General features: G+C 55.0%; 1 protein-coding gene across 2 annotated transcripts; it reads right to left on the bottom strand.

Annotated features, from left to right (window-relative positions):
* Positions 1 to 1,343: 1,343 nt before the first annotated feature.
* On the bottom strand, positions 1,344 to 23,130 carry CCDC102A (coiled-coil domain containing 102A). 2 transcript variants are annotated; one of them, XM_043437242.1, is made up of 9 exons: positions 22,939 to 23,130; positions 14,193 to 14,953; positions 11,679 to 11,902; positions 9,890 to 9,998; positions 7,767 to 7,883; positions 7,230 to 7,439; positions 5,440 to 5,610; positions 4,370 to 4,473; positions 1,344 to 1,981 (listed from the first exon to the last, which is right to left on the bottom strand). In XM_043437242.1, exons 2-9 carry the CDS (start codon positions 14,793 to 14,795, stop codon positions 1,852 to 1,854), a joined length of 1,668 nt encoding a protein of 555 aa, XP_043293177.1. In that variant the 5' UTR covers positions 14,796 to 14,953; positions 22,939 to 23,130; the 3' UTR covers positions 1,344 to 1,851. The 2 variants fall into 2 exon arrangements, with proteins under 2 accessions (XP_043293177.1, XP_043293178.1); XM_043437243.1 differs by lacking the exon at positions 22,939 to 23,130 and adding an exon at positions 19,240 to 19,380.
* Between the last annotated feature and the right edge of the window lie 4,867 nt (positions 23,131 to 27,997).

Below are 27,997 nucleotides of genomic sequence, written 5' to 3'. Positions count from 1 at the left end.
CTGGGGCCCACTTCCTGTTTGGGAGAGAAAACAGCAAGACCCCCAGCAGGAAATGTTCCTCTTCCCACACAGCCTTTCTCTTTTCTGCTGGCTCTGGCTTGTGGAGAAAGGCCCATGTGGGGGGATCCATGTGGGGTTTCTCCCACTCCTCTCTCCCCGCCTTGGAGCCCAGGAGGGGACCTGGGGCCTCTGTGTCATGACAGCAGACCCCACCTTGCCAGCATGGACAGTTTAGTCTTGGCAATAGGGGACCTATTTATCATCCCCTGCGGGGCTCCGGGCCTGCCTGGCGCCTCCTCTCAGCCCCCAGGGCCTGTGGCAGCCGTGGGTCCTAGCACCATCGCCCCAAGGGCCCCCTAGACTGGGCCACAACAGGAGAGAAGTCTTTAACTGCAGCTGCCCACTCCAAGGCAGGGAGCCCTCTCCCGACCTTGATCATTTGAATTCAACTTCTCTTGGGTGCCAGGCCCTTGTCTGAGCCCAGCCTCTCCCTTCTTACCTCTGAACACAGGGAACTCGCCGTGGCCCATGGGCTAGGACAGTTCTGAGAGTGCCTGCTCCTGCAGAAAGCAGGCCCTGCATGCTAAGAGTTCACGTCAAACTCTCCTGAAGAGCAGGTGTCTCAAATGCCATCTCAACTTGTGAAGATTCAACAATGTATACTACCATGCTTTGAATAACCTTTCCTACCAGATTTAATATACACTGGCTGGTTATAGAAAGTTTAGGAATTAAGAATCAAAAGATAAAATCTATCATGTCACTACCTAGAGCAGGGCTAGGAGAATGATGAAAGGGTTAGAGGTTGTGTTCATACCCAGCTCTGGGTAAACGCCCAGCTCTGGGTAAATTGCCTGAATGTCATTCCTTATGGCCGAACCCAGCTGGCAAATCCCTCCTTTCCAGGGCATACCTTCAAGTATTTCAATTATAATTCACTTTTAATGAGGTCCAGGTGAACTCATCTAATCCTCCTGATGACTCTATGAGACAGTTTACAGATGGAGAAACTGAGGCTCAGAGAAGGCAAGTAACTTCCCCAAGGTTGCACAGCCAGTAAGGGCCAGAGCAGATATCTGAATTCATCTGGAGTCAGAACTGAAGTCTCCTGTAGACTAAACGTGCACCATCCTTTCTCGTTCCCTTCATAGGAGCTGGATTCCAGACCATTCATCAGTTCCATTGTTCATTCATTCATTCTTTCTCACATTCATTCATTTATTAAGTCACTCAAGTGACTTCACATCAATATTCCCGAGCTCAGATTTGGTGCCGGGGCAGGCTGATCCTGTCTGTCCCCGACGTGCGTGCCTGCATCTGCCACACACTCAGGACTCCACCCAAGAACCTGAACTCCATTTATTACAAAAGACTGGGTTATCACATTGTACTAAGAACAGCCACAGCCCCTGCCAGACCTCCAAGGTCCAGAGAGGCAGCCTGAATGGAGGCCCCTAACAGCTCTCCTTTGACACCCCCTCCCCCAGCAAGAAAGTCCTGGGTGGGTGGGGGCACCCGACTGGGCCTTGGAGTGGTCCTGTGTCTATAAAACCAAATAAGTCCAAGGACCCCAGGCATATATACTAATATATATATGACATATATATATATTAAAAAATATATATATATATAAAATATAGGCCACGGCTTCCCTTCCATGGAGTGTCGGTTAGGTGGGACCACCAACGCCCACCGTGGGAGAGAAGGAAGCTGTCTGTGGCAGAGACCGGGGTCTGCTCCCAGAGTGAGCACAGACAGCTGCATCAGTTCAAGTGGCTGGTCAGTCTGGGCACCCAGGGTTGGGGGGGTGGCGCCCAGGCCACGGCCCAGTCCTGCCCAGCCCCGGCAGCTCTAAGCCACCTGGATCTGCAGGTCTTCGTCCTCGTCCAGGTCGCTGGCTCCGTCCCCCGCTTCCTCGGCGCCAAAGCGAGCGCTGCGGATCTTCCCAAAGAGGGGGGTGTTCTGCTGCTGTCGGCGGAGCCTGTGGGGTGGGGTGACAGGCGGGTCAGAGACGAGTCTGATCTGCTGGTGCTGACAGCAGCTAAGCCTCCCCTAGCGCTTCCCGCTGCCAGGCACCAGACTGGGCCTTCCACAAACATTACCTCATCTCACTTCTTCCTTCCAGAAGCCCCCAAAGTGAGGGAGGTGCTCCTGTCTCTCCCATTTTACAGATAGGGAAACTGAGGCACTATGTCCCACAGACGGCAGCGAGAAGGGGCTGGGCTCTGAACTGGATGGCTGGCTCCTGAGTGGGCAGGCGGGCCGGGTAGGGGGGATGGCTTGAAGAGGTGAAGCAGCCGGCTCAAGGTCCTGTGGCTGGGATTCGAACCCAAGCCAGGCTCCAAAGACCATAGGAAGAGAGTCCAGGGGTGGGGGTTCCGAGTCCCCTACATCCCTAATGTCAGTAAGAAAGCCCTCTGCCCTAGTTCTTCCCCACATTAAAATTCCTAAAGCCAAAATTTACAAGGCAGACTTGCCTCTAAGAAGAGCCAGTAGAGGAAGTGCCCATCCCCCCCTCCTTCTCGGCTCCCCGAGCCCACCCCCAGCGGAGTAGCCGCCTGGCTGCATCTTACTGGAAGGCATGAATTATTAACATGGCGGGGAGGGGCGCAGGCGGGGGCCTCCATTACTGCACAGTGATTTAGTGAGCTGTCCCCGGAACATTAAAGCACAAAAAGTTGGGAAATAAGATGAGGCAGCGGTCCTGGGCAGCCCCGCCCTCCCCATGGAAGCACTTGAGAGCCTGGGCAGAGCCAGCCTGCCTGCCCATTTTGGGAGTTTATGGCTCCCAAAGAATGTGGCCAAGACTGCGGGAAGGCCCTGAGGCTAGGTGGCCTTGTGAGGGGTATGTGCTGCAGTGGGGGGCGGGGGGTAGGCGGGGAGGGGGGTGGGGTGGGCAGAGCTGGCCAGACACGAGCCTGACTTGCATTCATGACTGGGCTCTGGCATGACACTTCATAGGCAACATCCCAAGCAGCTGGGGAAACTGAGTCTTGGCTGCCCGGGGCACACGGCTCTCAGGTCTGGCTCCACAGTCTGTGCTCTGAGCCACAGACACTCAGCACATATATAACAGTACATGCTCTGTAAATAAGGGCTCAGGTGGCAGATGGCTGGCGGGGGCGGGGGGGCAATCTGACCTGACCACCCACCACCTGTGTGGCAGTGAAAGGCTTTAACCCTCTTGTGCCTTAGTTTCCTCACTTGCCAGCCCCCTAGGGGGAGAAAAAAATGTTCCTTCCTGTCTCTCCTAGGAGTGTGGTTCTTAAAGTACAACGTTGTTGATCAGTCGCTAAGTCGTTTCCGACTCTTTGAGACCCCATGGACTGCAGCACGCCAGCCTTCCCTGTCCTTCACTATCTCCCGGTGTTTGCTCAAACTCACGTCCATTGAGTTGGTGATGCTATCCAACCAGGGCACAATATCTGACTCCAGTACTAAAGCTCTGCTACTATTTAGCATTTATCATGGGCCAGGTCCTTTTATAAGCACAGATCGGCTCATTTAATTCCCACAATCAAGAAGTAATAAAAATTGTTATCAACCCTATTTTACAGATGAGGAAACTCTGGGGGAAAAAAAAAAGAGGTTAAGTAAGTGGCCCAAAATGACATAGCTACTTAGTGCAGAGCCAGAGTTCCCACCATCCAGGCAGTCTTGGCAGCAGAGACTGGGTGCTGTCTATTCCATGAAATAAGAGGATGGAAGTAAGGGCCTGGCCTGGCACAGGAAATCAGTCTCAGGGGGGAGCTTGTGAAATGGAGCGGGGCTTGGACTAGATGTTCTCTGACATATCCCAGCTCTAGGGGGAGTCCAGGGAAGAGAGCTGCTCTTGGGGTGTTGGGATGGGGCGGCAGGCAGTGTGTGCTGGGTGGGCCCCCAGACCTCCTGGTCCTCCCTCACTGAGGTTGATGGGTCCTGTCTGCAGCTGAGGGGTCCGGGGCTGTCATCAGGGCCGGGATCCCACAGACCCCAGCTAGTCCAGAGTCACCCCAGCCTGCGGACCTTGCGGGCTGCTTGTCCTTCTCATCAGACTGCCCGGATCCACCTGCCCTCCCTGCTGCCCCGCGTTGGGCCTGACCTGTCTGGCTGCTCCCTCTATATCCGCTGGCCACAGGACACACTCCAAGGCTCCCAGCTGGTCTTACTTCCTGCACTCCCTTCCCTGGTTTCCGAGCCCTGGCCCTTCCTGCTTGGAGGGGACAGGATTCTGGCCCCAGGACATCCAGATCTCTTCCTTCCCTGTCTTCCCCTCTAGGCCCATTCGGGGCTCCAGCCCTGACCCCTGCCCCTGGGCTGGAAGCACCTCCGCCCTGTGTGTGTGCCCCGGCCGGGAGTCCTCGCCCCTGGGGCGGCACGCTGGGCCCACCTCGACTGCACGTGTTCCAGTTGCACTTGCAGATTCTCGCTCTGCTCCGTCTGTTCATCCAGTGACCGCTGCAGCTTCCGCGCTTGGTTATGGGCCTCGTCCAACTGTGAGGGTGAACGGGGCCAAGAGCGCAGGAGTCACCTTGGGTTGGGCCAGCCTGCCCTGCAATCTGCTGAGGACCAGCCACTCCTGCTGTTTCTCTGAGAATGACCCTCCTCGAGAGTAATTTCTGTCTCTCCTTTGAGAACTAGACCAAGGCCCAGCTCCTCCAGGAGAGCATCCCTTTTTCGCCTCTTCTTGCCTGTTGCCTCTCCCTTCCAAATCTACCCATCCTCCAATGCCCCAAGCTACTGATCCATCCATCAACCCACCTACCCATATATTCCTATGAATCTGTCCATCTGACCATTCAACCATGGAAATATCCATCTGCCTATGGAGACACCCACTGACGCACTCACCATCCATTGATCTATTCAGCCACCCATTCATACTACCCTTCTGTCCTTCCACTCTTCCAAACCCATCTTCCCATCTACCCATCCTTCTGCCCTTCTTTCCTTCGGTCCATTCACTCTTCCACCCACTGACCCAGTCAGTTGTCTGTCCACCTTTCCACTATCCACTCAGTCATTCATCTTTCCACATATCCATTCATCCATCCACCTACCCCTTCATCCATCCGTCCAACCACCCATCAGACATCTGTTGTTATGTCTCATCCATCTCTCCTCTCTCCCAGCCATCTGTCCATCTATCCCCTCATCCATCTGTTCATCCATCCATGGAGTTATCCTTCTGTCCCTTTAACCAACTTCACATCCACCCACTCATCCATTCATTAACTCTACTCAACCACTCATCTACGTTATCTGTCCATTTCTCTTCCCGTCTTCCTACCCACACACCACCTGTCACCCACCCGCTCTCTCCTGAGTGCCTCCCAAATCAGGTTTGTACCAGGCACCGGAGACCCAGCATGAAGCAACACAGGAGGGCCCTGCAGCTCCACTCCCACCAACTCCAGCCAAGGTCTGCAGGCTGCACCCTGAGGCCCCACAGGGGCTCACCTCGTCCTCAGCCTGGGCCAGCTCCTTCTTGAGCTCCTCCACCCGCAGCCGCAGCTTCTTCACCTCAGCCTCGTGCTGCTCCACCCGCCGGTTGGCGTGGGCCAGCTCCGCCACCTTCTCCTGGAACTGCTTCTTCAGTTTGCCGTGCATGTGCTTCAGGTCAGCCAGCTCCTGCAGGAGAGCGGAGATGGAGGAGGGCTCATGCTGGGGAGTCCACGAGGTCAGGTGGTGCTGGGGTCCCTCCTCCCCGGAACCTCTCTGAAATGCCAGCACTAGAGTTGGGTGAGGAGCTGGAGGCTAGAGGTGCCATCTAGTGAGGTGAGAAGGCCTGGGGGTGATGTGGGGAGATGTGGGTGGAACTGCTGGCTCCACTCTGGACATGGAACTCTGGGGGTGCCTGCTGGAGATGGCCTGAGGTGTGCAGTAGGCTACTTGCGCTGAGTCTTGTTTTCTGGGGAGGGATAAAGTCAGGACTCTTTGATGTATAAATGGCATTAAAGCTCTGGGTCAGCTGAGGAGTGTGTTTTGTTTTGTTTTTGTTTTTTTCATGTTATCTTAACAGGAGTGTGTTTTGGAAGTAAAGAGATCTGAAGCCAGAGTGGCTGGGAGGAAGATGAGCAGCCAGGAGAGGAGCTGTCCACACCTGAGCTCTCTGAGCCCTCAGTCTTCACATCTGTGAAATGGCCTCTTGAATCCATTCTTTGTTCCATTTCCACCAACCTCAGCCTGGTCCTGGCCTCCATCATCTCCCGCTGCCCCCAGGAAATGGCCCAGACTCCTTATCAGTTTGTCTTCTCATCCATCTTCCACACAGCAGCCAGTGAGCACTCAGAGCCACAACTTGCTCGCACCTACCTCTCACTTTTCAAAGGTGGCTCAGGCCTCCTGCCTCATCTACCACATCCCTCTTGCCTGCTCCCCTCCAGCCACACCAGCCTCCCTTGTTTCTCGAAAGCTCTAGGTCCCTGTCACCATGGGACATTCATTCACATCATTTTTCAAATTTCCTCCTGGAATCAGTCCACTGCCAGTCAATGTCTGCTCTCCCTGGAGACCTGGGCTTAAACGTCACTGCCTCAGGAAAGCCTCCCCAGGACCTGGGCCTCAGCCAGGTCCCCGGGCATCCCCTCTTCTCTCTCCCTGCCACAGCCACGGAGCTGTGTGACCAACATAAGTGTGTGATGGAGGGAGCAACAACTGTATCCCCCTCAGCTATCAGTTCCATGAGGGGAGGCCATGTTCCTCCTGTCTGTTCACGGCTGTGTCCCTACCACCTAGAACAAAGTCTACACACAGCTGGAGCTCAATAAAATATTTGTTGGACCAATAAAAGGGCTGCTGAAAGGATTAAGTGATGTTGTTGTGTCTGACTCTTTGTGATCCCATGGACTGTACCCTGCCAGGCTTCTCTGTCCATGGGAATTTCCAGGCAAGAATACTGGAGTGGGTTGCCTTTCTTTTTCCAGGGGATTTTCCGGACCCAAGGATCGAACCTGGATCTCCTGCTTGGCAGGTGGATTCTTTACCACTATGCCACCAAGTATTCTCCATAGCACGGGCAAAAAGCACCAGCACGGAGCCTGGCCACAGTGGTGCCCCACAAACCCAGCTATGACGGTGGTATCACTGGGCCCGGCCCACGGTGGGTGCCCAGGAGGAGCCGTTGCCAGGCAATCACCTCCTCGGTCTGTAGTCGTTACTTCAAGGGTCTCTGGCCCCCTGCGGTCTGGAGCTGGACGCCCAGGAGGTGGTCTGCCCCGGCCCTGGCTGCGGCCGCCTCACTACCCCACCTTGTTCTTCTCAAAGAGCGCGGCCTGGCTGGCCCGCAGGTCGCAGTCCAGCGCGCTGGCCGTCTGCCGCCGCCGTCGGGCCAGCGCCTCCTCCAGGTCCCCAACCTGCGCCCGCAGCTTCTTGTTCTCCCGCTCCAGGCCCAGCTTCTCCGTCTCCAGCCGCTCCCGGCGACCCCACTCGGCGGCGTTCTCCGCCTGCAGCCGCTCCATCTGCAACAGGGCAGGACAGGGGGAGCGGTCCACAGGGAGGGGGCACAGCACAGACTGAGCGGGAGGTTTCCCCTCCCCACCTCCTCCGGCAGTTGTTTTTGGCTCCAGGAAGCAAGTCCAGCTGCAGCAGCTATAATTAACCCGGGCTTATTTCACGGTGTGCAGGGTGTGAGTGAGCTTCTGGTCTCTGTGAGCCAGAAAGGCCCACCCCCTGCAGACTGGAGCACCCAGGGCTGTGGCTGGTTCCTGCCCTCCTGTGACTGAATGACTGATGGAGGCAGGGCCCCCCGGGCACCCCCAGACCCAGGGCCCTTCTGGTGGCCTCACCTCGCCCCTCAGCTCTGCCATCTTCCTATCCATGCTGGAGCGCGCACCCAGCTCATCCTCCAGGTCTTCAGACATGCGGCCCAGCTCGTCCTGGTGGGCCTCCTTCAGTATGCTGAGCTGCGTGAGACAGCACAGGCTGGTTAGGTGAGGACCACCAGATCCGGGGAGGGGTGGGCGCTGGTTCCAGAGGGCTCAGCAAGAAGCCTCACGTGATGCCCAAATGGGCCACGGGGTATCCAGAACAGACCCTGAATCTGACCACATCTGCCTCCTCCAACATCTCTCACCTCCCTGATTATCATCCAGTCTCCCAGTGTCCATTCTTGGGTGCCCTCCTCGTGCCCCCTGACCTTCTCTCGTCAACCCATTTACCGCAACAGTAGCCCAGGGTGAGCTTTTAAAAAAAGATAAACCCAGGGGAATTCCCTGGTGGTCCAGTGGTGAGGACTCTGAGCTTCCACTGCAGGGGGGCAAAGGTTCCATCCCTGGTTGGGGGACCAAGATGCTGTAAGCCACTCTGTGCAGCCAGAAAATAAACTAATTAATAAAAAAAAGATACAGCTAATCATATCCCCAACCCCAGGTTCCCTAAGAACCAACCCCTATGGTCCCACAAAGCCATCTCCCCTCAACCGCATCACCCTCTCCCCAGAGCTCTCTGAGTCCTCAAATACACAAGTTCCGTCTGCTGCAGGCTTCACACTTGTGGTTCCCTCTGCTCTGTGCTTTCCACCCGAAGTATCTTGTAGGGCTGACTTCTCTCATTCTCGGTCTTGGCCTAAATGCCCTCTCCTCAGAGAAGCTCCTCCTGTCTTCCCTGTCTAGAAGGGGTGCTTCTCCATCTCCCTACATCCACAAGAATGTGAGCCCGGGAGACAGCATGTCTGTCTGCCCGCCCTCGTATCCGTGTATGGCCTGGGCACCCTCAGTGAACACTGGCTGAACATGCCCACTGGATCTGAATGCAGGTCTGCCTGTGGGTGTGAGGCTGGTCACACCAGAATTGCCTGGGGTGCTTTGAAAATAGTGCAGAATCCCTGTTAAGAGCAGGGAAAACTGCCAGAGGAATACTCTTTGCAATGGCATGAATGAACCTTAAATATGCAGTGTTGCTGGGAAAAAAACCCAGATACAAATGAGAATCTTTATAGTTATGTATCTGTAAAACTGCACAGCTGGGTCTCACATTTCTTCAAATGATTACACAATTTGAAAAGATTAAAAAGACAGATTCCTGGACCTAAGCCCCAAAGATGCTAACACAGGAGAGTGAGGGCAGGGTCTGGGAAGCTTTATTTTAGGAGATTCCTTAAGGAGATTCTACTTAAAGACCAATCTTCCAGGGCAGTTTTCAGGCTCTGGGGTCTGTGAGCTGCCAGCCTTTTAGAAAAGCAGGGTGGCTGCGCCCCCTGGTGGCCATCAGGGTCTGCACATGAAGCAGTAAGGGAAGCCCAGCCTGACCCCAGCATGCAAGAGTTCCCAAAAGAAGGGGTGGAATTTCCTCTCTGCCAGCTGGACTCTCAGTGTCCTCATCTGTAAGATGGGGACACCAAGTGTGTTTCCTTGACTGCTGGGAGGCTCTAACGAGATCTCATACCCACTATGTGCCCAGTGAACATCCAGACTCCTTCCCTTTATCTTGGTCTACAAGGCCGGTGGGATCCCCTTGCAATCTCATCTCTCACCGACTACCCTCCAGCCACACTGGCCTCTATTTCTTGAACACACACTAGGCTTGTCCTGGCCTCAGGACCTTTGCATTTTCTGTGCCCTCTGCCAGGAACTCTGCCCCCATCTCTTCTCAACAGTGGCTTCTTCTAATCACTTTAGGTCTTGCCTTGAATGTAACCCTCTTGGAGAAACCTTTCTATGACCCACCATCTCATCTCTCTGATTGTGTTTTGGCTTTCACAGCTTCTGAATTTTTCTACCTGGTTACTGTTGGTCTCCTCCCCACAACCCCTCCTCCACCTCCTGCCCCAGCCCACAGATCACCGCATGGCATACGGCTGGTGCTTGACAGTGAATGATTGAATTCTCCTCTTTCTCCCATTCCCGCGGCTGAAATTCAATGACACAGTACTGCTTCCTCCAGGAAGCCCACCCTGGTCTCCAAGACTCACTTGCTTGAGCATCTCCTGCTTGGTCTTGCTCAGTTCCTCATACTTGATCTTCCACTGGCTGAGCTCTCCCTCCAGCTTCTCGATGTTCCTGCTCAGTGCCATTTTATCCCTGGGGAGGGGAGACGTGGGGGTGAGCCCACTGGGGCCCTCTGCTGAGTCCTCCTGCATAGTCCTCCATTCCCTTCCAAGCCCAAGACCAAGGTGTTGTGAGGGTTGTGAGAGGTAATCTGTTCTATGCTGCTTCCCTGGCTTCTGGTGGTTTACTGTGTACTCTAGGCCTTGGCACCCCACTCTGTGGCAGGCACCCTGGTGGTGCAGTTCTGGAGTTCCACCCTCCACACAACTGCGGGAGTCCAGCCCCTGCTGTGGGGAGTGACTGGTTCTCCAGGGCACTAGGCCCTGGGCTCATCCATCAAACAATACTCCCACTCCTCCCATCTGTTTTATGCTGACTCGGTGTGAACACACAGCTCTGCAGTCGGAAAAGCTGGAAAACACTGTCCAGTGACTCTCCGAAGGAGGAGTCCCTTCTCATCAACATCACTGGGTGGGCGCTCCATCAGCTACTCTCATCACCCTCACCCTGCACTCTGCCCTGAATGTGAAGGAGGCGCCGTGGGTATTGGCCCCGATATGTAGTGTTTCATGACCAACCCCCACACCGCGCTGGCCTCCCATTCTGAGAGTTTAGTATTACTTTACATTTCAGTTAGTACAACAGGTTGATTTTTGTTCACTGTGCTTAAACAGAAATGCAGTGTCTCAGTTCTGGAGGCTCCAAGCCCAATACCAAGGTGTTGGTTCCACATGAGGGTTATGAGAGGGAATCTGTTCTATACCTCTTCCCTGGCTTCTGGTGGCAGTATCTGGTGCTCCTTGGCTTACAGAAGCATGGCTGTGATCTCTGCTTCTACCTTCACAAGGGCACTGTGCTGATTTTTAAAAGATTTCTGTGTGTAGTTATCTTATACCATCTTTGTGTTTAATTTCTGGATGGAAAAGGAGGTGTTACTAAATATTCACCATAATCAGGCAAAAATGACCAATTAAGGTCACTGGTGACCTCCAAGTCCTAAATCAACTGGTCAGTGCTCAGTCCTCTTCCGACTTGACCAGCTGACTGCTCCCTCATCCGTGAAACAGTTCCTCCCACTTCCTCTGCCCCCTCATTGGCTCCCTTCTCCTGTATCCTTTGCTGCCTCCCTCTTCCTCTGATTCTACAGCTGGTCGGCTCCAAGGCCCCATCCTTTGACCTCTGCCCTATCCACTCTCACCCCAGTTCATGGTTTTCAGCATCATCTATTCACTGATGACTCTTGAATTTCTACCTCCAGCCCAGAGCTGTCTCTTGAACTCTATAGACTCATTCATGTCCCCAAATGCCTTCCTACTGAATCAAGCTCAACATGTCCAAAACCAAACTCCCAGCTTCCACCCTTCAGTCCCCTCATCCCTCCTTCCCTGCTCTGATTTTTGCCCACGGCACTCTCCCTGAACGAAGGCAGGCATTGTTGGTCTCATGGATAGCTGTATCCCCACCGAGCACAGTGCCTGACCCAGATCCCTGACACATATTAATTGAATTAATTTTAAAAAACCCTCACATTGGGTCCTTGGGTACAGTACCACTGTTCTCAAGTCCCAAGAGTCAATGGGACTCAAAGGGGAAGTCCCATTCCCTTTCGGTGAGACTCACCTTCTGTGACACGGATTTTCATTCTGTGATTCCGAGGAGGCCCTGGTATGGCCTGACCTGCCCCCCAGCCCCTGCTTGCCTCCCGGGACTCACTCTCGCTCCTTGAGCAGCACCTTCTGGGACTCATCCAGCCGTAGCCGCAGGGCGGTCAGCTTGGAGGCATCCTCCTCAACCGTGGTGTCCTCCCAGGGCAGGCGGCTGCGCTCCTGGCGGCCCGAGCTGCCCCGTGGGGCCCCGGCCCCTGCGCTGCGCACCTCCCAGCAGCCTTCGGGCTCCTCTGGTCTGCTCTTCAGCAGGCTCTCCACCAGCTCCAGCTCCTGCGGAGACCCAGGCAGAGGTTGGACTAGTGATCACTGAGCCCTCACCCTCTTGGCCTTCATCATGGCCTCTCCCGGGTCCAGGGTCTGGCATCAGCTTGGTGGGTAACCGTGGGCAAGCCACACAGTCCTCTGGACCCCCATTTCCTCTTCTGCTGCCTGTCTCTCCACCCCTGGAGAGGGAGGGCCACACCCTCTCCCTTCATTGCTTGGAACTTCACAGAGTCAGCCACTCAGATTCCCTGAATTCTGGAAGATTCTCCAGAAGAGGTGGTAAGCTCTCTGCTGCTGGAAGTATGCAGATATTTGGTGGGACACTGATGAATGCAGTAGCAGGGATTCCTACAAGGAATAAGGACTAGATTCCCTCAAAAGGGATTCCTGCCCAAAGATTCCACTTTTCAGTGGGATCACCTGAAACATGATAAGTTTCATGGTAAAAGATGCATGGACTTCCCTGGTGGCTCAGTGGTAAAGAATTTGCCTGCCAGTGCAGGAGACTCAGGTTCAATCCCTGGGTTGGGAAGATCCCCTGGAAAAGGCAATGGCAACTCACTCCAGTATTCTTGCCTAGGAAATCCCATGGACAAGGAGCCTGGCAGGCTACAGTTCATGGGGTCACGAAAGAGTCAGACACCACTGAGCAACTAAACCACAATAGATAAAAGATGCACAGGAAGGTGGCCTCTGAGAGCAGAACCAGCTCCCAGACAGAAAGTGGTGGGGGCTGATTAACTCAACCCTGAGCACTCTTCCTCCCTGACAGGCTGCCCTTCCCCTCTGCCCTTGTCCGCCCCCTGGCCTGCCTCTGACCACAGACCCAAGATGATGGCCTCTGTCCCATCCTGGCTCCTCCCACAGTCTTTCCAGATGAGTCTGGGCTGGTCCCTTCCCCCACTGACCTTCAGTTTCCCTATCCAGACTAGGACAGTGGGCCTGAGGAGTGAAATTCTACTCCTCTTATATCTCAGACTGTCTGGGTGGGGGCCTCTGAGGCCATCTGGTCCAAAGCTCCAATTCCCAACTGAGGAACCAGAGAGGGAAGAAGGGAATTGCTGGAGGGTCACAGATCACAGACATGGCTGGCCTGGAGAACAAACTCAGGCTGCATCCTCCAAGCTCCTGCCGCGGTACCTGCCACCTCCTGGGGTGACTCATAACGGAACACAGAGAGGACAGGAACAGTGCCCGAGGCTGGCTGGTATACAGGGGCTCATCCTCTGCCCCAAAGAAGAGCAAGGACTGTCACCTGCACGCACCAGGCAGGCCCCCGGGAAGGGGGCTTCAGCCACCAGGAGGCAGCAGTGCCCACGCTAGCCCACAGGCAGGAGAGGGGAGAGGGCAGCTAAGAGTCTTAGGAGCTGGCCTGACTGACTCTGTCCCTAGACGGCCTTCAGGTGAGTCTTGCTTGTTCAGAGGAGGCTGCCCTCCGCACATATCATTAATGTTCCAGATAGCCTAATTATTATCACCATGGGCTCAGAAGTTCATCTGGGGTCAACTCCCAGCGACTCCAGTCACCAGTTGGGAGCCACTTGGTAATGAACCTCTCAGCGCCTCAGTGTTTTCATTTGTAAAGCCAGTATTTCCCGGGTTGCCCTGAGAATTAACGAGATAGTGTGTATGCAGAGCCTAGCATTCTGTAAGGGTGCCCATGGAATGACGGAGGCCTTTCCCAGATTTACCAAGCACTCTCAGCCTCTCGTTATTTGCACAGAATTTCCATCACCTGTAATGCATTCCTGCACTTTTCACCATCAATTTCTCCTATCTCAGCTTAAATGGGACCGCTTCTAGAAAAGCTTCTGTGAAGCTACCTCCTCAGAGCCTGGCTCAGGGACCGCCTTCGTGCTCCCATTGCCCTGACACCCCCACCCACCCACCCCTCAGCTTTGATAGACACCTGTTAAAATGTTTACCTCTTCCTCTAAATTGAATAAATGAAAGGATTCAGCTCTGCGACTAATGGATGCCTTTCAGGTAAGTTCTTAAAACCTGCTCCTGCTCAGAGAGGATGATTTGTTGGTTTTGTTGATTACTCAGGTATGGGAGCGGCGGGACCACCAGAATCAGGGACACTCTGCCCTTGGGGTCTATGGGAGGAGGGTAACCTGGGGCTCTGCACGGCAGGGCCTGAATCCCAGAAGGTGAGATACCTACCCCCGTGCCAGGCCCTTACTTCCCTTTCTGAGCCCTACAGCCAAGGCTCCTGCACGGGTCAGGCAGCCCCTCCCACTTCCGGCCCCCAGCGCGAAGGCCCCGCCCAGGAGCCCCGCCCCACGCGGCGCACCTGGCTGCCCTGCGGCCTCTCGCATCCGGATCCGACGTCGCGCACCGGCACCGGCTCCTGTTCCCTTTCTGGCTCCGTCTCCGGCCCATCGGGCGTCCTGTCCGCGGTCCCCCGGGCGCCCCGCAGCCGCGCCAGCTCGCGGCCCCGCGCCTCGCACTCGCCCTGCGCTTCTTGGCGCTCGCGCCGAGCGCCCGCCAGCTCCTTGGTGAGCGCGTCGAGGCGCTGGCGCAGCTGGCGCACCTCCTCGCGCGCGCGGTTGCGCTCGGCGCGCACCTTGCTCCACTTCTCGCGCCAGTTGGCGGTGCAGTCCGACCACCAGCGCATGGTCTTCTCCATCTGCGCCGCCCGCGCGCGCGCCTCCTCCAGCTCCCGCAGCCGCAGCTCCTCGCGGCTCTCCCAGTCCCCGTCGGCCAGCAGCGCGGGCGCCGGCGGCAGCGGTAGCGCTGGCGGCGGCCCCGGGGAGGGCGTGCCGCTGGGAGGCGTGGGCGGAAGCGAGTCCGCGGGCCCCATGCGCTCGGGCGACGGGCTGCCCAGGATGGTCAGGAGGCTGCCCTTGGACAACTGCGGGGACTCGGCCAGCCGGGGGCTCGGCCCGTGGCTCATGGTGTGGCCGCGGGGGCGGGTGGGCTCGTGGGCGCTGGGCTGGAAGTCCTGGACTCAGAGGCGGCGCGAGGGACGCGTGGCAGACGCGATACCACTGTGCATGATGGACACTGCTACCGGCTGCTCTCCGGGCTACGGGGAGGGAACGCTCCTCCGACCTGTGGGAGAACACAATCATTATTTGTAGGTGGCCACCAACTGTCCATATCCTTAAGCTCAGGCATGGGAAGCGAAGGGAACAGCACGACCGGTAGAAGGAACAGCTTGGGCAAAGGTAGAAGGAGTGAAACTGGTCGCCTTCAGGAGCCCCAGTGAGGCTGGAATGGTGAGCAAGGGCCTGCAGCCGCTTCCTCACTGGCCTCCAGATAACCCCCTTGAGTCCCTTCACCCTGGAGCAGCCACCGCTGATCTGAAACCTTGATATGCTGTCCCTGACCTTCAGGTCCCATCTCACACACTGAATGGCTTATACTGCTCTCCACCCGGAATGCTACGTGCTTCCATGCTGGCCCTGATGCCAGGAGTCCCCTCCCAGCCTCTTCCTGCGCTGGGCTGACTCTTCCCATCCTTAAAGGCTACCTGAAATAGCGTCTTCTCCAGGAGATTTTCCAGGACCCCTTCAGGCAAGGTGGTCAGGCCCTGCCCATGTCTCCACCAGCCAGCCTCACTGTACTATTTTTCTGTGTCCTTGTGAGCACCCCATCTTCACCCCAGGCTGTGAGTTTGCTGAGGGCAGGGGATGGCTGGCTCTTGGTCTTTATCCCAGCACATGATGACAATAACAGTGACATTTATGGAGGGCCAACTACAGGCCAGGCACCATGCCTATGTGAGCTATCCTCTCAGCAGACTCGAGGGCAACTATAGACATTTACTGAAGAGGAAAGGGAGACTCAGCAAAAGTAAGCCCTGGAGTTGATCCAGATACACCATCCAGAAGTCCAAACCCTGGCGTGGGTTTGGTGAATACATGCACGCACTGGTGCTATGATGGAAGCAAGCTGGGGACTAGATGGGGGGGCCATGCAGTGTGGTGAGGTGTCCCCCCATGCCGACCACTAAGCTCTGCTGTCTGTTGGCCACATCCCTTTTAAAATAAGTGAGACACATGTCCCGCTCTGTCCCCAGCCTGCCACACTCTCCCTCAGAGTGGCTTCATGATGACCACTGACAGCTCCTTGGGCTATCTCATACTTCCTTCCCCATTCAGCTGGGCCTGACCCTCAGAGCCTGACTGAAGCCCCTAAGACCTGCCCTGATCATTATTCCTTCCTTTTCTGGGTGACCCATCAGGGCACTGCTGGTGGAACTCTCAGCATCCTGGAAAAGTGTCCCAATACTGTCTGGCTGTGTCCCTTCATCACCCTTTTCCAGCCTCTAAGCCCCCCACTCTTGGCAGCATATCTAATGTCACAGTTTGTGGTGAAAAGAGGAGCTGTCAGGATGGTGCTCCCTCCTTGTCCTGCCCTTAGCCCCACAGCCCCCTCCTCTCTGCCGTGAAGAGGACAGGGGGCTCTCCCTCCCTGGGTCAAAGGCCCCCCCATCCAGCTTCTCCCACCCTGACCAATGATCCCTCTCCAAGGAGCCTGCTCCCTGCTGAAGTCTCTCCTGGCACTTTCACCTCCCTTCTCTGTCTCCTCCCTTTCCAGGCCCATCCAGAGTGGTCCATGCTTGCTGTCTCCATCCTGTGCACCTTCCTCACCCTCTCTCATCAAGCCTTACCAGCCTGGCCTCCAGCCCCCCTGCCCTACCTTCTAGGTATGTCTCAACTCTCGCAGATATGCCCTCTCTAGCTCTGGGCACCTTCCAGCCCTCCTTTCTTGCACCTCTCCTTCCCAGGATGTTCTCTGGGTTTTCCTCCTATTCTCCAGCGTCCCCCATCAGCCTCCCTGGTTGGCAACCTGGGCTCATCCCTGCAGTGCTGGAGTCACCCCAGTCCTGGCCGCCTTCTCCTTTCTGGCTGCCCCTGCCTGAGCCATCTCTCCACGTCCTCAGTAACCCCCAGTCTCTCTCCCAGCCTGGGCTGCTCTCCAGAACCACCCACATGTCCCTCAGACAACTCAGATCAGCTTGGTTGAATGGGATTCCCTGTCTCCATTCCCCCAACTGGAGCCTCCTCCTGAATGCCCTCTCTGGGAGAAGAGTGCTTCTTTACTTCTTCACATTGTGGGCAATATCCTGGAACTGGCTTTCTCTCCACCTCCAAGTCCTGCCAGTCTGTCTGCCACACATCACGGGGATCCACCTACCTTCTTCGTCCTCAACCACTAACCATCAAGGCCACCACCGTCATTTCCCACTGGGGAGACTGCAGCCACCACTGTCCCTGTCCCATCCTCCTGTCCCCTCTTGCCTCCTTCAAATCCATCCTCAAGAGCAGCAGCCAGAGTGAGTTTTTAAAAACACACACTAGATCATGCCAGTGGCCACCACCTTTGTCATTCCCAGTAGCTGTGACCCCTCCCCTCTCTATAGTCAATTCCAAACTCACTCTCTCAAAAGCTCCAACACCAAAAACGCGTCGATTCCCCCACTTGTTCACTGTCCCCACTGCCCACCCTGTCCCTTCTCTCCTTGCTACATGCCATGGTCCCAACCTCACCCACTCAAATGCCCTCAGTGTTCCAGCTCCCTCACTTGTTCTTATCTCTCCAAGCAGTGCCATCTCTGGTTACTCCCACTGCTCTGCCTGCTCGTGCCTTCACCCGTATAACCAGGCATCACAGGTTTTACACCCGCGAACACTGTGGGCCAGTGTTCATTTAAATTCATGACTATTACAGTCACAGTTCCTTAGGACAGCTCAGTGATCCTACTATTGGACTGGCCAAAAAGTTTATTTCAGTTTCTTCCCCTAAGATGTTATGGAAAAACCAGAACGAAACTTTTGGCCATTCCAATATATTTCTCCAGTGCGTCTGCCCTTAGTTTATTGTCTGTCTTCCTTCACCAGGCACCAGCTCTAGTCCCTGCTCTGTCATCAACCTCATGTAAACCACTGCCCCATACTGGGCCTCAGTTTCTCCCCTGGTAGAAATGGAGTGAGGGGTGAGGGAGGCCAGTGCTTCTAAAGCAAGAAGTCGTTCAGATTCACCTGGACATTTGCTTAAAATGCAGTTCCTGGACCTCACTCCTCAGAGAATCATGTTCAGTAAGTGTGGGACTGGGGATTTGCATTTTAACCATCCAAGTGTGGGATATTTTGAGTAATTGGTGATGGCATGTCACCACCCATAGTTCCATATGCACAAACATGTGTATCTCAACCGCAGTAACACCTGCACAGACTAAGTTACGCCCCCAGACAGCCCTCCGGACTTAGGTTCCAGTTCCCTGTACACCCAACTCCCCAAGGGATCCCTGGAAGGCTGAGTACCCACTGTGACTCTGTCTTTCCACCTGTGCAATGAGGTGACTGGCCGAGATCCCACGTGCATTCACAGACATGGGCACACCCAGACACACAAGCAATCCCATACATGTAAATATAGATAAAGACATGGGCAGGCACACACATACATGGAGATGGCCCCATAGGCACACACAACAACTATATATGTGTTCAGAGAGATGCTTCCTTGTAGATACAGAGTCACAGACACACCTGAAGACACACATGTGCCCACACAGATACACACAGACAGGCAAAGACACATACTCATCCCTGAGACAGGCAAATGCACACACGCATATATACACACACACGAACACATACACGGACACTCGCAGTCCTCCTCTCCCCAGTTTCCTGGCCCAACTCCACATGGAGAAGCTCTTGGAAAAGAAAAACAATGTGAGAGCCTGCGGGGGAGGGGAAGGGGGCAGGAAATCTGAGTGCCAGTCCGGTGGCCTCACCAGAGGCCAGAGCTGTGCTGGGAATGGGGGGTGGTGAGGCGGGGGTCCTTGGGGCCAGACCCCTGTCTGCTGGGCCCTTCCTGCAGCCCTTAAACCGAGAGGGCGGCAGGGAGGGGGCCGCTGCCACATCCTCTCTGCCTCTGGGAGCTGCCAGGCCTGAATGGGGCTTGGCGGGGAGGGGTGGCCTGCTCCTTCCAGGAATCCCAAGCCTGTCGTGCAGGGCCAGGGCGGGCGCCACCCAGGCCCCTAATGGCTTCCAGGCACCCACGCTCAAGGGAGGGGTGGGGGGGGTTGGGGGAGGAGGGGGGTCAGAGGGGCTCTGGATGGGCCTCCTGCCTTTCTTCCTGCAGGCCCAGGTCCCCTGAAGGATGTGTGTGCACACATGTGTAAAGGGATGGGGGTGGGGGGTCCCAAGTTAGGTTTTCTAGAGAAGCCCACCCTTGGACACACCAGGAACCCTGTCTACACACTCAAGGGCAGCTTGGCTCTGCCTAGCAATGCTTCCCCTCACCCCTACCTCCACCCCACGGACACAACACAGCCTTGGGGGCAGACACACACACCAAGCCCTGGTAACGAACACACTCACCGAGAGAGACGCCACACAGAGGTTCAGCTGGCAGTTGTAGAGACTGGCTCCCGGGACCTACCCGCCTGCCCTTCCCCACCAGGCTCAGCGTCTTCCTGCGCTGGGTTGTATGTGTGGGGGGGGGCCTCCTGATTCCCGCTGGGTGTCACCACTCCCCACAGAGCAGGTGGAGGAGGGACCAGCCTCCACAGGCCCAGAAAGTCCTTCCCACTCACCCTCCCCTCTCCTGTACCCACCCCCGCCCCCAGCACCAGCCAGACGGGTCTATTCTTGCTCAAACCCTCAGGATCTCTACTCAGTCTGATCCCCAACTTGGGATGCCCCCCTCAGACTCTGAAACCCCACCCATCCTTCAGGCTCAGTTCCACCACCTCCCGGAAATGCCTTGGTCTCCCCAGCCCCACTCTGCCAGTGTGTCCCCACAACCTTCCAGAGCCAGACCTGGCCAGCTGCCCTCTCTCCTCTTGCAGTTCAGGCCTCCCCCAACCCAGGCAGGACACTTGTGCCACCCAGATCCACTAGCACAGGCCCTGCACGCAGGATGTGCTCAAAGTTGGCTGGTGGGGTAGAGAGCAGAAAGCAGAACCATGGCTTCACATCCCCTTCACGGGTAGCAGAGCCACTTGGGAGGGCTTCCCATGTGGCACTAGTGGTAAAGAACCCACCTGCCAATGCAGGAGACGCAAAAGATGTGGGTTTGATCTTGGGCTTGGTAAGATCCCCTGAAGGAGGGCATGGCAACCCACTCCAGTATTCATGCCTGGAGAATCTCATGGACAGAGGAGAGCGGTGGGCTATGTACGGCCCATAGGGTTGCAAAGAGTAGGACACCACTGAAGTGACTTAGCAAGCACACACAGGTCCACATGGGACTCAAGAGCTCCTGAACCCCAGCCCCACAGTCATCCTCACTGCTCCAGGCAGCTGCTGGCCAGGACAGAAGAATGTTTTGATTGGATATTTGCCTCAGGCAAGGCCTTCATCAGCCCTGTCTAGACAAAGTGACCGGTGGCTCCTGCTGCTAGTGGACCTGTTTGGAATGTTCTTTCTCCTTTCTCTAGCAGTACCTCCTACACATCCTTTAGGACCTACCTCTGGATAACAATCCCCTGGGAAACCTTCCCCAACCTCATACACAGAGTATGTTAGTGCTCCCAACATGACACCTCCTTGTTCTTCAGCAGTGGCCACGCTGAGAAACCACAAGGGCATCCTGGACTCACTGGCTGTCAGCACAGGGCCCAGCATACAGCAGATGCTGCATTAATGCTTCCCAGGCTGATGGGTGGAAGATGAACAGCCAGGGGTTCCCTGTAATCAGGGAGGGTTGCACCAGCCTAAGGATCAGGAGTCACTTTAGGGTCAGGCTCTGAGAGGTGTCAGGCTCAGGTAGGTGTCAGAGCCTGTGGCCAAGGTCAAAGTCAGAGGTCATCTCATGGCCAGGTCAAGGATCAGGCCTCTTACCTGAGGGGGTCTATCTGACTCGCAGCGGGACAAGTTTATGTTGTCCTTAACCGTGTTTTGATGGCTCATATCTAGTGAGAAGAGTAGGCAGTGCTGAGGCCTAGATGGGGCCCAGCTTAGGGGGCTGGGGTGGGTGTGGGATGGGATGCTGGGGTGGAATGGCCCAACTCCTCCCTCCAGCTCAGAAACCCCCTATAACCTCCCAGAACCTTTCAGGTGGGGCTGTGGGGCTGGCCTGTGGCCACAGGCCTGGCTGTGGGCAGGGAGCAGAGCCCAGCAGGAAACCACAGAGGACAGCCTGATTGGATAAGTGCAGGGCCCAAGGCTGGTCAGCCCACAAACTGTGGGCACTTGTCCCTCTGACCTGTCACCCATGCTCCCATCACTAGACCTCCAGGAGAGGAGAGGGAGGCAAGCTGAGCCTACAGGCTGAACCTGAGCCCTGGGAGGTAGGCACCTCTAATCTGTTCCCAGGTACCTCCATCTTGGACAGAGAAGCCAAAGACATCCTGGACCACTAATCAGAACTCCAGAACTCCTTTTTTACAAATGGGCCGCCTGAGATCCAGAGGTACAGCTATTGGTCCACATCAAGGACCAGCAGCAAAATTTGGTGTGTGTTGTGGGGTGGGGGGCTGGAATGCTTGGATTGGATGCCTCCCCTCCTGGGTCCTGATCACCTGAGGGGCAAGGTGCCCCTAGGACCACCTACACTATGGGGTCCTCAGTCATCAGGCCAAGCACAGCTGGGAGGGGATGGGGTGGACCCCAGCCCCGAGCCTCTGAGCAACTCCTTCAACTATTCACTCTAGTACAGCGGACTTCCCAGGAGCCCCATCTCTACCTCTGTGACGTTGTTGGATACCAGCAAGGCCATGCCCTCTCTGATGCTGTTTTCTTACTTGTAAGATGGGGAGAGGCACTAACAAATACCTAAAAGCTTTGGCTAACCAGTGGGCAGAATCTGTGCCGACATGAAGCAATCCTACTTCCCCAACAACAGCTCTACATAACCCACACTTAAGACAGACAAACTGAAGCCCCGTGTGGGGAAGGAGGCTTGCAGGACATCGCCCGTTCTCAATCATAATAGTGGGACAACGGAGGCCCACTCCCTTCTCCTGACACCGAGCCGTCACTCCACCTGTCCCAACTCCTTCCAGAAATTCCCTTTCTGCCCTCCCACGACCACGAGTCGCCTAAATCCTCACTTCCTCTCCCCCTCCCCAGCACAGCGGCGGCGGGATGAGGGAGGAGGGTCTCCCGACCCAGCGAGACGCGGTCCCGCCCACCCCGCCGCGCGGCCCCCCATTGGCAGCCACAAGGGGCGCCGTGCTCCGATTGGCCCGCGCCGCCCGTCCGTCCCGCATTCGCCATGGTGACCACGTTGGGTCCCCCGGGAGAGGTCCAAATTCCGCCCCCGCCCGCTGCCGCCGCCGCCCCCCTCGGGTCTGGCCCCAGCCCGCAGCTTTTCAAGGGCGGCCCTGCCCTCTGCCCTCCCCCTTCCCCCAACTTCCGAAGCCCCTTCACTTCTGAGGCTGGGGCTCCGGGAGGTAGGGGAGCCCGCGGAGGGGGCTAGGAAGTTCTGCTCGGAGTTTGGGGGTTGCTGCGGACGCGGGAGCTCCCGCTGCTCCTCTTCCAGCACGCCCCCCAACTTAACCCCTTCCCTCCCGCTGAAGGTTCGCGGCCTGGAGGGAGTTCCCGGGACGCGGTGGCTTTCGGCCCCCTGCACTACCGCCCCCGCTCACCTCGGCCGGCGACCAGCGGGCTCCGGACGTCCGATCCGCCGCGGCTGGGCGGAGCGGGCACGGGGCTTGCTGCGGCCGCCGCCGGGAGGGCCGAGGGAGGGCCGCGGAGTCTCCTCCTCCCTCCGCGGGGGAGGGGAGAGAGAGGAGTCGGCGGGGCGGGGGCGGTGGGGCCCGGGCGAGTTGCGGCCCCACTCTGACCCTGGCCCGCAGAGTTGGGTGGGTGGGGGACCCGCGCCTAACTTTGGGGAGAGGGGCGCGGGCCGAGTTGGCGGAGTCGCCACCGAACGGGCCGGACCCCGACAGAGGCCCCAGCCCGGCATCGGGCCTAGAGGAGGGGGAAGGAAGGCCGGGTCTGGGGGCCCCGCGGGGTGGGCTTTCCCGCCTCAAGTTTCCCTGAGCGGCAGTGACGTACTCGGCGCCCAGCAGCTGAAGTGGCACCGTCTGTCCCGGGCTCAGCACGTGCAGCTTCTATACCTTTGTTACCTACATTCTTCCCAGTGCTAGCTCAGCCAGGCGCTTGGGTGCGGAGCAGCAAGTCCCTGCACGTCATCGGGCCTCAGTTTCCCCTTTGTACAGCAGAAGGATGGACCACAGTAGCCTCGCGCATGTTGAGAAGCGTGGTGGAGCCGGGCGGAGGTTTTCTCGGATGTGCCAGGCTGCTTCCCGCGCAGAGCCGGCCTCAGCTGGCTGGGGGAGGGGGGAGGGCGGTCCCGGGCAGTTACCTTGAAGGGTACTTGCGTGCGCCCTGGCACTTTGGAGCTTCCTCCCTTGAGAGTGAGTGTCTGCGGTTACTTCGAGAGGGGGAAGCGGTCGCCGGACAGCCTTCTTCTTACCACATCCTGTCCCCTGGAAGGCCGATGAGGTGAATCCGTGTTAAAGGAGGACCAGAAGTTTAGAGAGATGTGGTGGAGGGAACCTTGCTGTATTGAGACTTTACATGGAAGAAGAAACTAAAAATAAAGAAGATAAATTAGTTTGAATTGATAATTAACAGTAGAGGCATATGTCTTTTTATTGCCCTTCGCAATATGCTGTGTTTCTGTTTTGTGCAAATTGGAGGTTTGTGCAGCTACGTAGAAAGCAAGCCTGTTGGCACCGAGAGTATTTGCTCACTTTGTGTTTCAGTGTCACGTTTTGATAACCCTAAACATACTTCAGACCTTCCACTAGCAAAAAGATTACCAGTTGCTGAAGGTGCAAGTGATAGCATTTTTTAGCAATGTGCATGCGTGTTAAGTCACTTCAGTCATGTCTGACTCTTTGGGACCCAATAGACTGTAGCCTGCCAGGCTCCTCTGTCCATGGGATTCTCCAGGCAAAGATACTGAAGTGGGTTGCCATGCCCTCTTCCAGGGTATCTTCCCCATCCAGGGATCAAACCCCATCTCTTCTGTCCCAACCCACATCTCTTCTGTCTCCTGCATTGGCAGGCAGGTTCTTTACCTCTAGCACTACCTGGGAAGCCCCTTTTTAGCAATAAAGATTTTTAAATTAAGGTTTATGTACTTCTTAAAAGACATAATGCTGTTGGCACACTTACTATACTAATGTAGTGTAAACATAACCTTTACCTGCACTGGGAAACCAAAAATATACATGTAACTCAATACATTGTGAGCTTTGATTTACTGTGGTGGCTTGGAACTGAACTGGAAATGTCTCAGAGGTATGCCTGTATTGGGGGGCTTCCCTGGTGGCTCAGATGGTAAAGATGGTAAAGAACCTGTATTTAGATTATGGTTGCTATCATTCATGCAGTAGCATCAATGAAGAATTGGCTCTTTGCAGCAGGAGGATCATTTTTGCAAATGTATTTGAGAATTTCACACCAGGGTTCACTCTGAATCCTGTGACAAACAGTTCTCTCTGCAAGTTCTTGGTCCTTTCTTTTACAGAAGCTCTCTTCCTCTGTGGTCAGTGGCTGCTCCTTTTCCACAGCATCACTTACACCAACTTCATGAAATCCCACGCTTTTTTGCAGGATTTGTAGTTTCACTCATAACCATGTGCTTTGTCTTGGCATGGTTGAATGTTGATAGCATCTGACAGTCAGCTCGGGACAGATTTTGCTGGCAATATGTGGGGTTTGAGAAGGAACTAACCTGTGAATATTGCAGTGGCTGACCTTTGCTTACTGTGTACTTTGGACCTGTGAGATTCAGATATAGAGTACTCAGAGAGCTGGAACACCCCCCATTTTAAACTTGGGGAAATGCTCACTGAGGTTCTTGGCTGAGACTTACCCAGAGTTTCATAACCAGTAAGGACAGTTGTGGACCAAGATCCCAGAGTTCTTTCCTAGAGTTTCTGGAGGTGGGGATATGGATTAAGAAGATGGAGGAGGTTGAGTTGATGGTGAACCTAAACTCCAATTGTTTTTTTACAGCTTATTATATTATTATTATTATTTGCCACATCACATGGTATACAGGATCTCAGTACCCCAACAAGGGCCTGAACCCATGTCCCCTGCATTTGGGAGCCCAGAGTCTTAACCACTAGACGACCAGAGAAGTCCCCTAAGCTCCAGTTATAAAATCATCATGATAGAGCTATCTGTCTCAAAGAGAAGAACCAAAAATATTGTCCCAGGCATGTCTTTTGCAGGGGTTGGGGGAGGGAGAGCTACCCACTCATAGAACCAAGCCGTGTGCTGACCATAGGCTTGGGAGTTCACATGAATTAGCTCAGTGTTATAGCCATCCTGGGCTTCCCAGGTGGTGCTAGTGGTAACGAATTCACCTGCCAGTGCAGGAGAGGCAAGAGATGTGGGTTCGATCCCTGAGTGGGGAAGATCACCTAGAGTAGGAAGTGGCAACCCATTCCAGTATTCTTGCCTGGAAAACGCCATGGACAGGGAAGCCTGATAGGCTACAGTCCACGGGGTTGCAAAGAGTAGGACATGGCTGACTGAGCGAGCATGCACACATAGCCATCCTGTGAGCTGGTGTTGTTACCATCATCTCACAGTGAGAAAAGTGGGGATCAGAAGCCAAGTGACAGACTCCAGTCACATCTGGGAGATCTTAAAGCCCAGATCTGACTTTCAACTTTACCATTTCATTCCTGTTGCTAAAACTGCACCTCCTGGCAGCCTATTGGATGCAGCGCTAATCTGGTGTTAGTTTCCCAGTGCCCCCACTAGGGGTTTCTTTCCCCAATTTAGCACAGTAGGGTTTTCCATTGAGGCTTGTGTTAGTATTTCCCACACTTCAGCAGTTCTCTGTCCCGTGTCTCTGCCACCACTTTTTGCCATCAACACATAACTCTTGTGCTATTATTTACTTGGCATTTTTCTTTAAACCATTTCACTTTTTTAAGGACAGATGTATATTTTAGGCTAAATAGGAAATGTTATCAGTTGCTATAAATAGAACAAAGTCATAAAAATAAATGTCATGTAAACAAGCAACATCCTCAATCAAGCTAGAAACCCTCACTTTGTTAAGAAAGGAATACAACTTGTACACCCACGTTCGTAGCAGCATATTCACAATACCCAAAAGATAGAAGCAACCTAAGTTTCTGTTGGTGGATGAGTGGATAAACAATGTGGTGTATACATTCAAAAGAATATTATTCAGCCTTGAGAGGAGGCTAAAGGAAATTCTGACATGTTTAACAGCATATATTGACCATAAAAACATCATGTTAGGTAAACAAGCTACATACAAAATGGAAAATATTGCTTGATTCCACTGATAGGCGGTTCCTAGAGCAGTCAAACAGAGACTGAAAGTAGACTGGTGGTTATTCCCGGCTGTAGGGGGTGGGGAATGGGGAATTAGTGTTTAATGGGTACAAAGTTACAGTTTCCAGAGACCTAAAAGCTTTGAGGGTGGTGATAGTAACAATATGAATGTACTTAATGCCACTGAACTGTACACTTAGAAATGTCTAATATGGTAAACTTCATGTATATATTTGCCACAATAAAAGAATCACTAAAAATCAGATATCCTGTTTTCTATGTCCAATAAAAGTTTGAAGAATGAAAATCAAAAGGACAGAAGGTGGTGGTAGAAAGGGGTTAGAGATAATTTAGTTCTAAACAGACACTTCTGGATGTCACTGGGATTGAGAAAGACTGAAAAGTAAATTACTTTTTCCTGGTGTGACTCAGTTTATCTAATGTCCTGTCAGGGGTGCCACTTACTGCCCTCTTGCAGATCACCAGGGGGAGTAGCACCCATGGTGAGAGACACATTGCAAGGGCTGGGGATGGCTCTCTCAGGGTGGGGAGAGGGAGGTGGCTTGCCTTCCTCCCTGCCTGGGAGACTGAACAAGGGCCAGGCATGCCTCCCAAAGTAGAAGCATTTGGAATGTTCCATAGGGGAACTGGAAGCAGGGAAGGCTTCCTAGAGTAGGCAGGACTTGAGATGGGCCCTAATGGATGGAGAGGAGCTGGTATGCCCAGGTATGTGTGTGTCATAGCAGGATAAGAGCAGGGAGACGGGGATGAATGAGCTGAAGCTCCAATACTTTGGCCACCTGATGCGAAGAGCCAACTCATTGGAAAAGACCCTGATGCTGGGAAAGATTGAGAGCAGGAGAAGAAGCGGGCAGCAGGGGATGAGATGGTTGGATACCATCACTCACTCAATGGACATGAGTTCGAGCCAACTCCGGGAGATGGCAAGGATGGGGAAACCGGGTGTGCTGCAGTCCATGGGGTTGCAAAGAGTCGGACACGACTGAGCGACTAAATAACAACAACAATGGCAATCACATCCCGAACTGGGTGGAAGTAGTGACTGGACGGGGCTAGACCGTGAAGGCAATGGGAGCCACTGCTGGTTCCTTGAGCTGGGGGTGAGTCTTGGCAGTGAGTTCCAGAATCTGGAGTGCAGGGCTATGTAACCAGCATCCCCAAAAGGCAGGGATTAGTGAGGCAGGCCCAGATCCAGGATGAAAAATAGAGGGGCTTTTGGGGTGAACAGGGCTTCCTCCTGGGCCCTGAGAGCAGATGCTGGTGATGCAACCCTAGAGGTGGCCAGGAGACCTCAGAAAGGAAGGAAGAGCCTAGAGGTCATGGGCTGGGTCATGGCCACAGAAAACCAAAGTGCGGAGGAGGGCAAGAATTTGTCCGAGTCACCCAGCAGGAATGTGGCCAAGGTGTCAAGCATATAGGTGTCCCTGCAAAGTCTCTGCACTGCAGCTGGGGTGGGAGCCTGCACATGTGGGCCTGCACCTCCCTGAAGCCTCCCTGTCTTGCAAGGAGCAGCTCCCTTCCGTCCTGCAAGGAGCAGCTCCCTTCCTTCCTCCCACCAAGGCCACCTGAAGTACCTGTGTGCTGTGCGTGGCGGAGGCCGCAGGGGCCCCCGCGTGGGGCAGGGAGAAGGGAGACCATGCTGGGGCCTGCCTGTTTCTCCCTGTTGCTGCATCCCTATCTTACCCCGAGGGTAGAAAAGCTCATTCCTGAGTCAGAATTTTCCCAGGGAGTCGGGCTGGACCCCTGGCAAGAGAGAGCACCCTGTCTTCCCTCTGACACACACCGACGCTTCCTCCTGTTGCTCAGGGTTCTGAGGAGGAAGCGGCAGATGTCG

Source organism: Cervus canadensis, chromosome 18, assembly GCF_019320065.1.
Source record: "Cervus canadensis isolate Bull #8, Minnesota chromosome 18, ASM1932006v1, whole genome shotgun sequence".
NCBI lineage: Eukaryota > Metazoa > Chordata > Mammalia > Artiodactyla > Cervidae > Cervus > Cervus canadensis.
This window is presented reverse-complemented; position numbering and strand designations above follow the sequence as displayed.

Excerpts from the sequence above, each read along its gene's own strand:
- CCDC102A (XM_043437242.1), bottom strand. The coding sequence starts at position 14,795 with ATGAGCCACGGGCCGAGCCCCCGGCTGGCCGAGTCCCCGCAGTTGTCC. Across the intron at positions 7,440-7,766 it reads TGGCAGAGCTGAGGGGCGAG|ATGGAGCGGCTGCAGGCGGA; the intron begins GTGAGGCCACCA and ends GCCCTGTTGCAG. Across the intron at positions 5,611-7,229 it reads CGCTCTTTGAGAAGAACAAG|GAGCTGGCTGACCTGAAGCA; the intron begins GTGGGGTAGTGA and ends GCTCTCCTGCAG.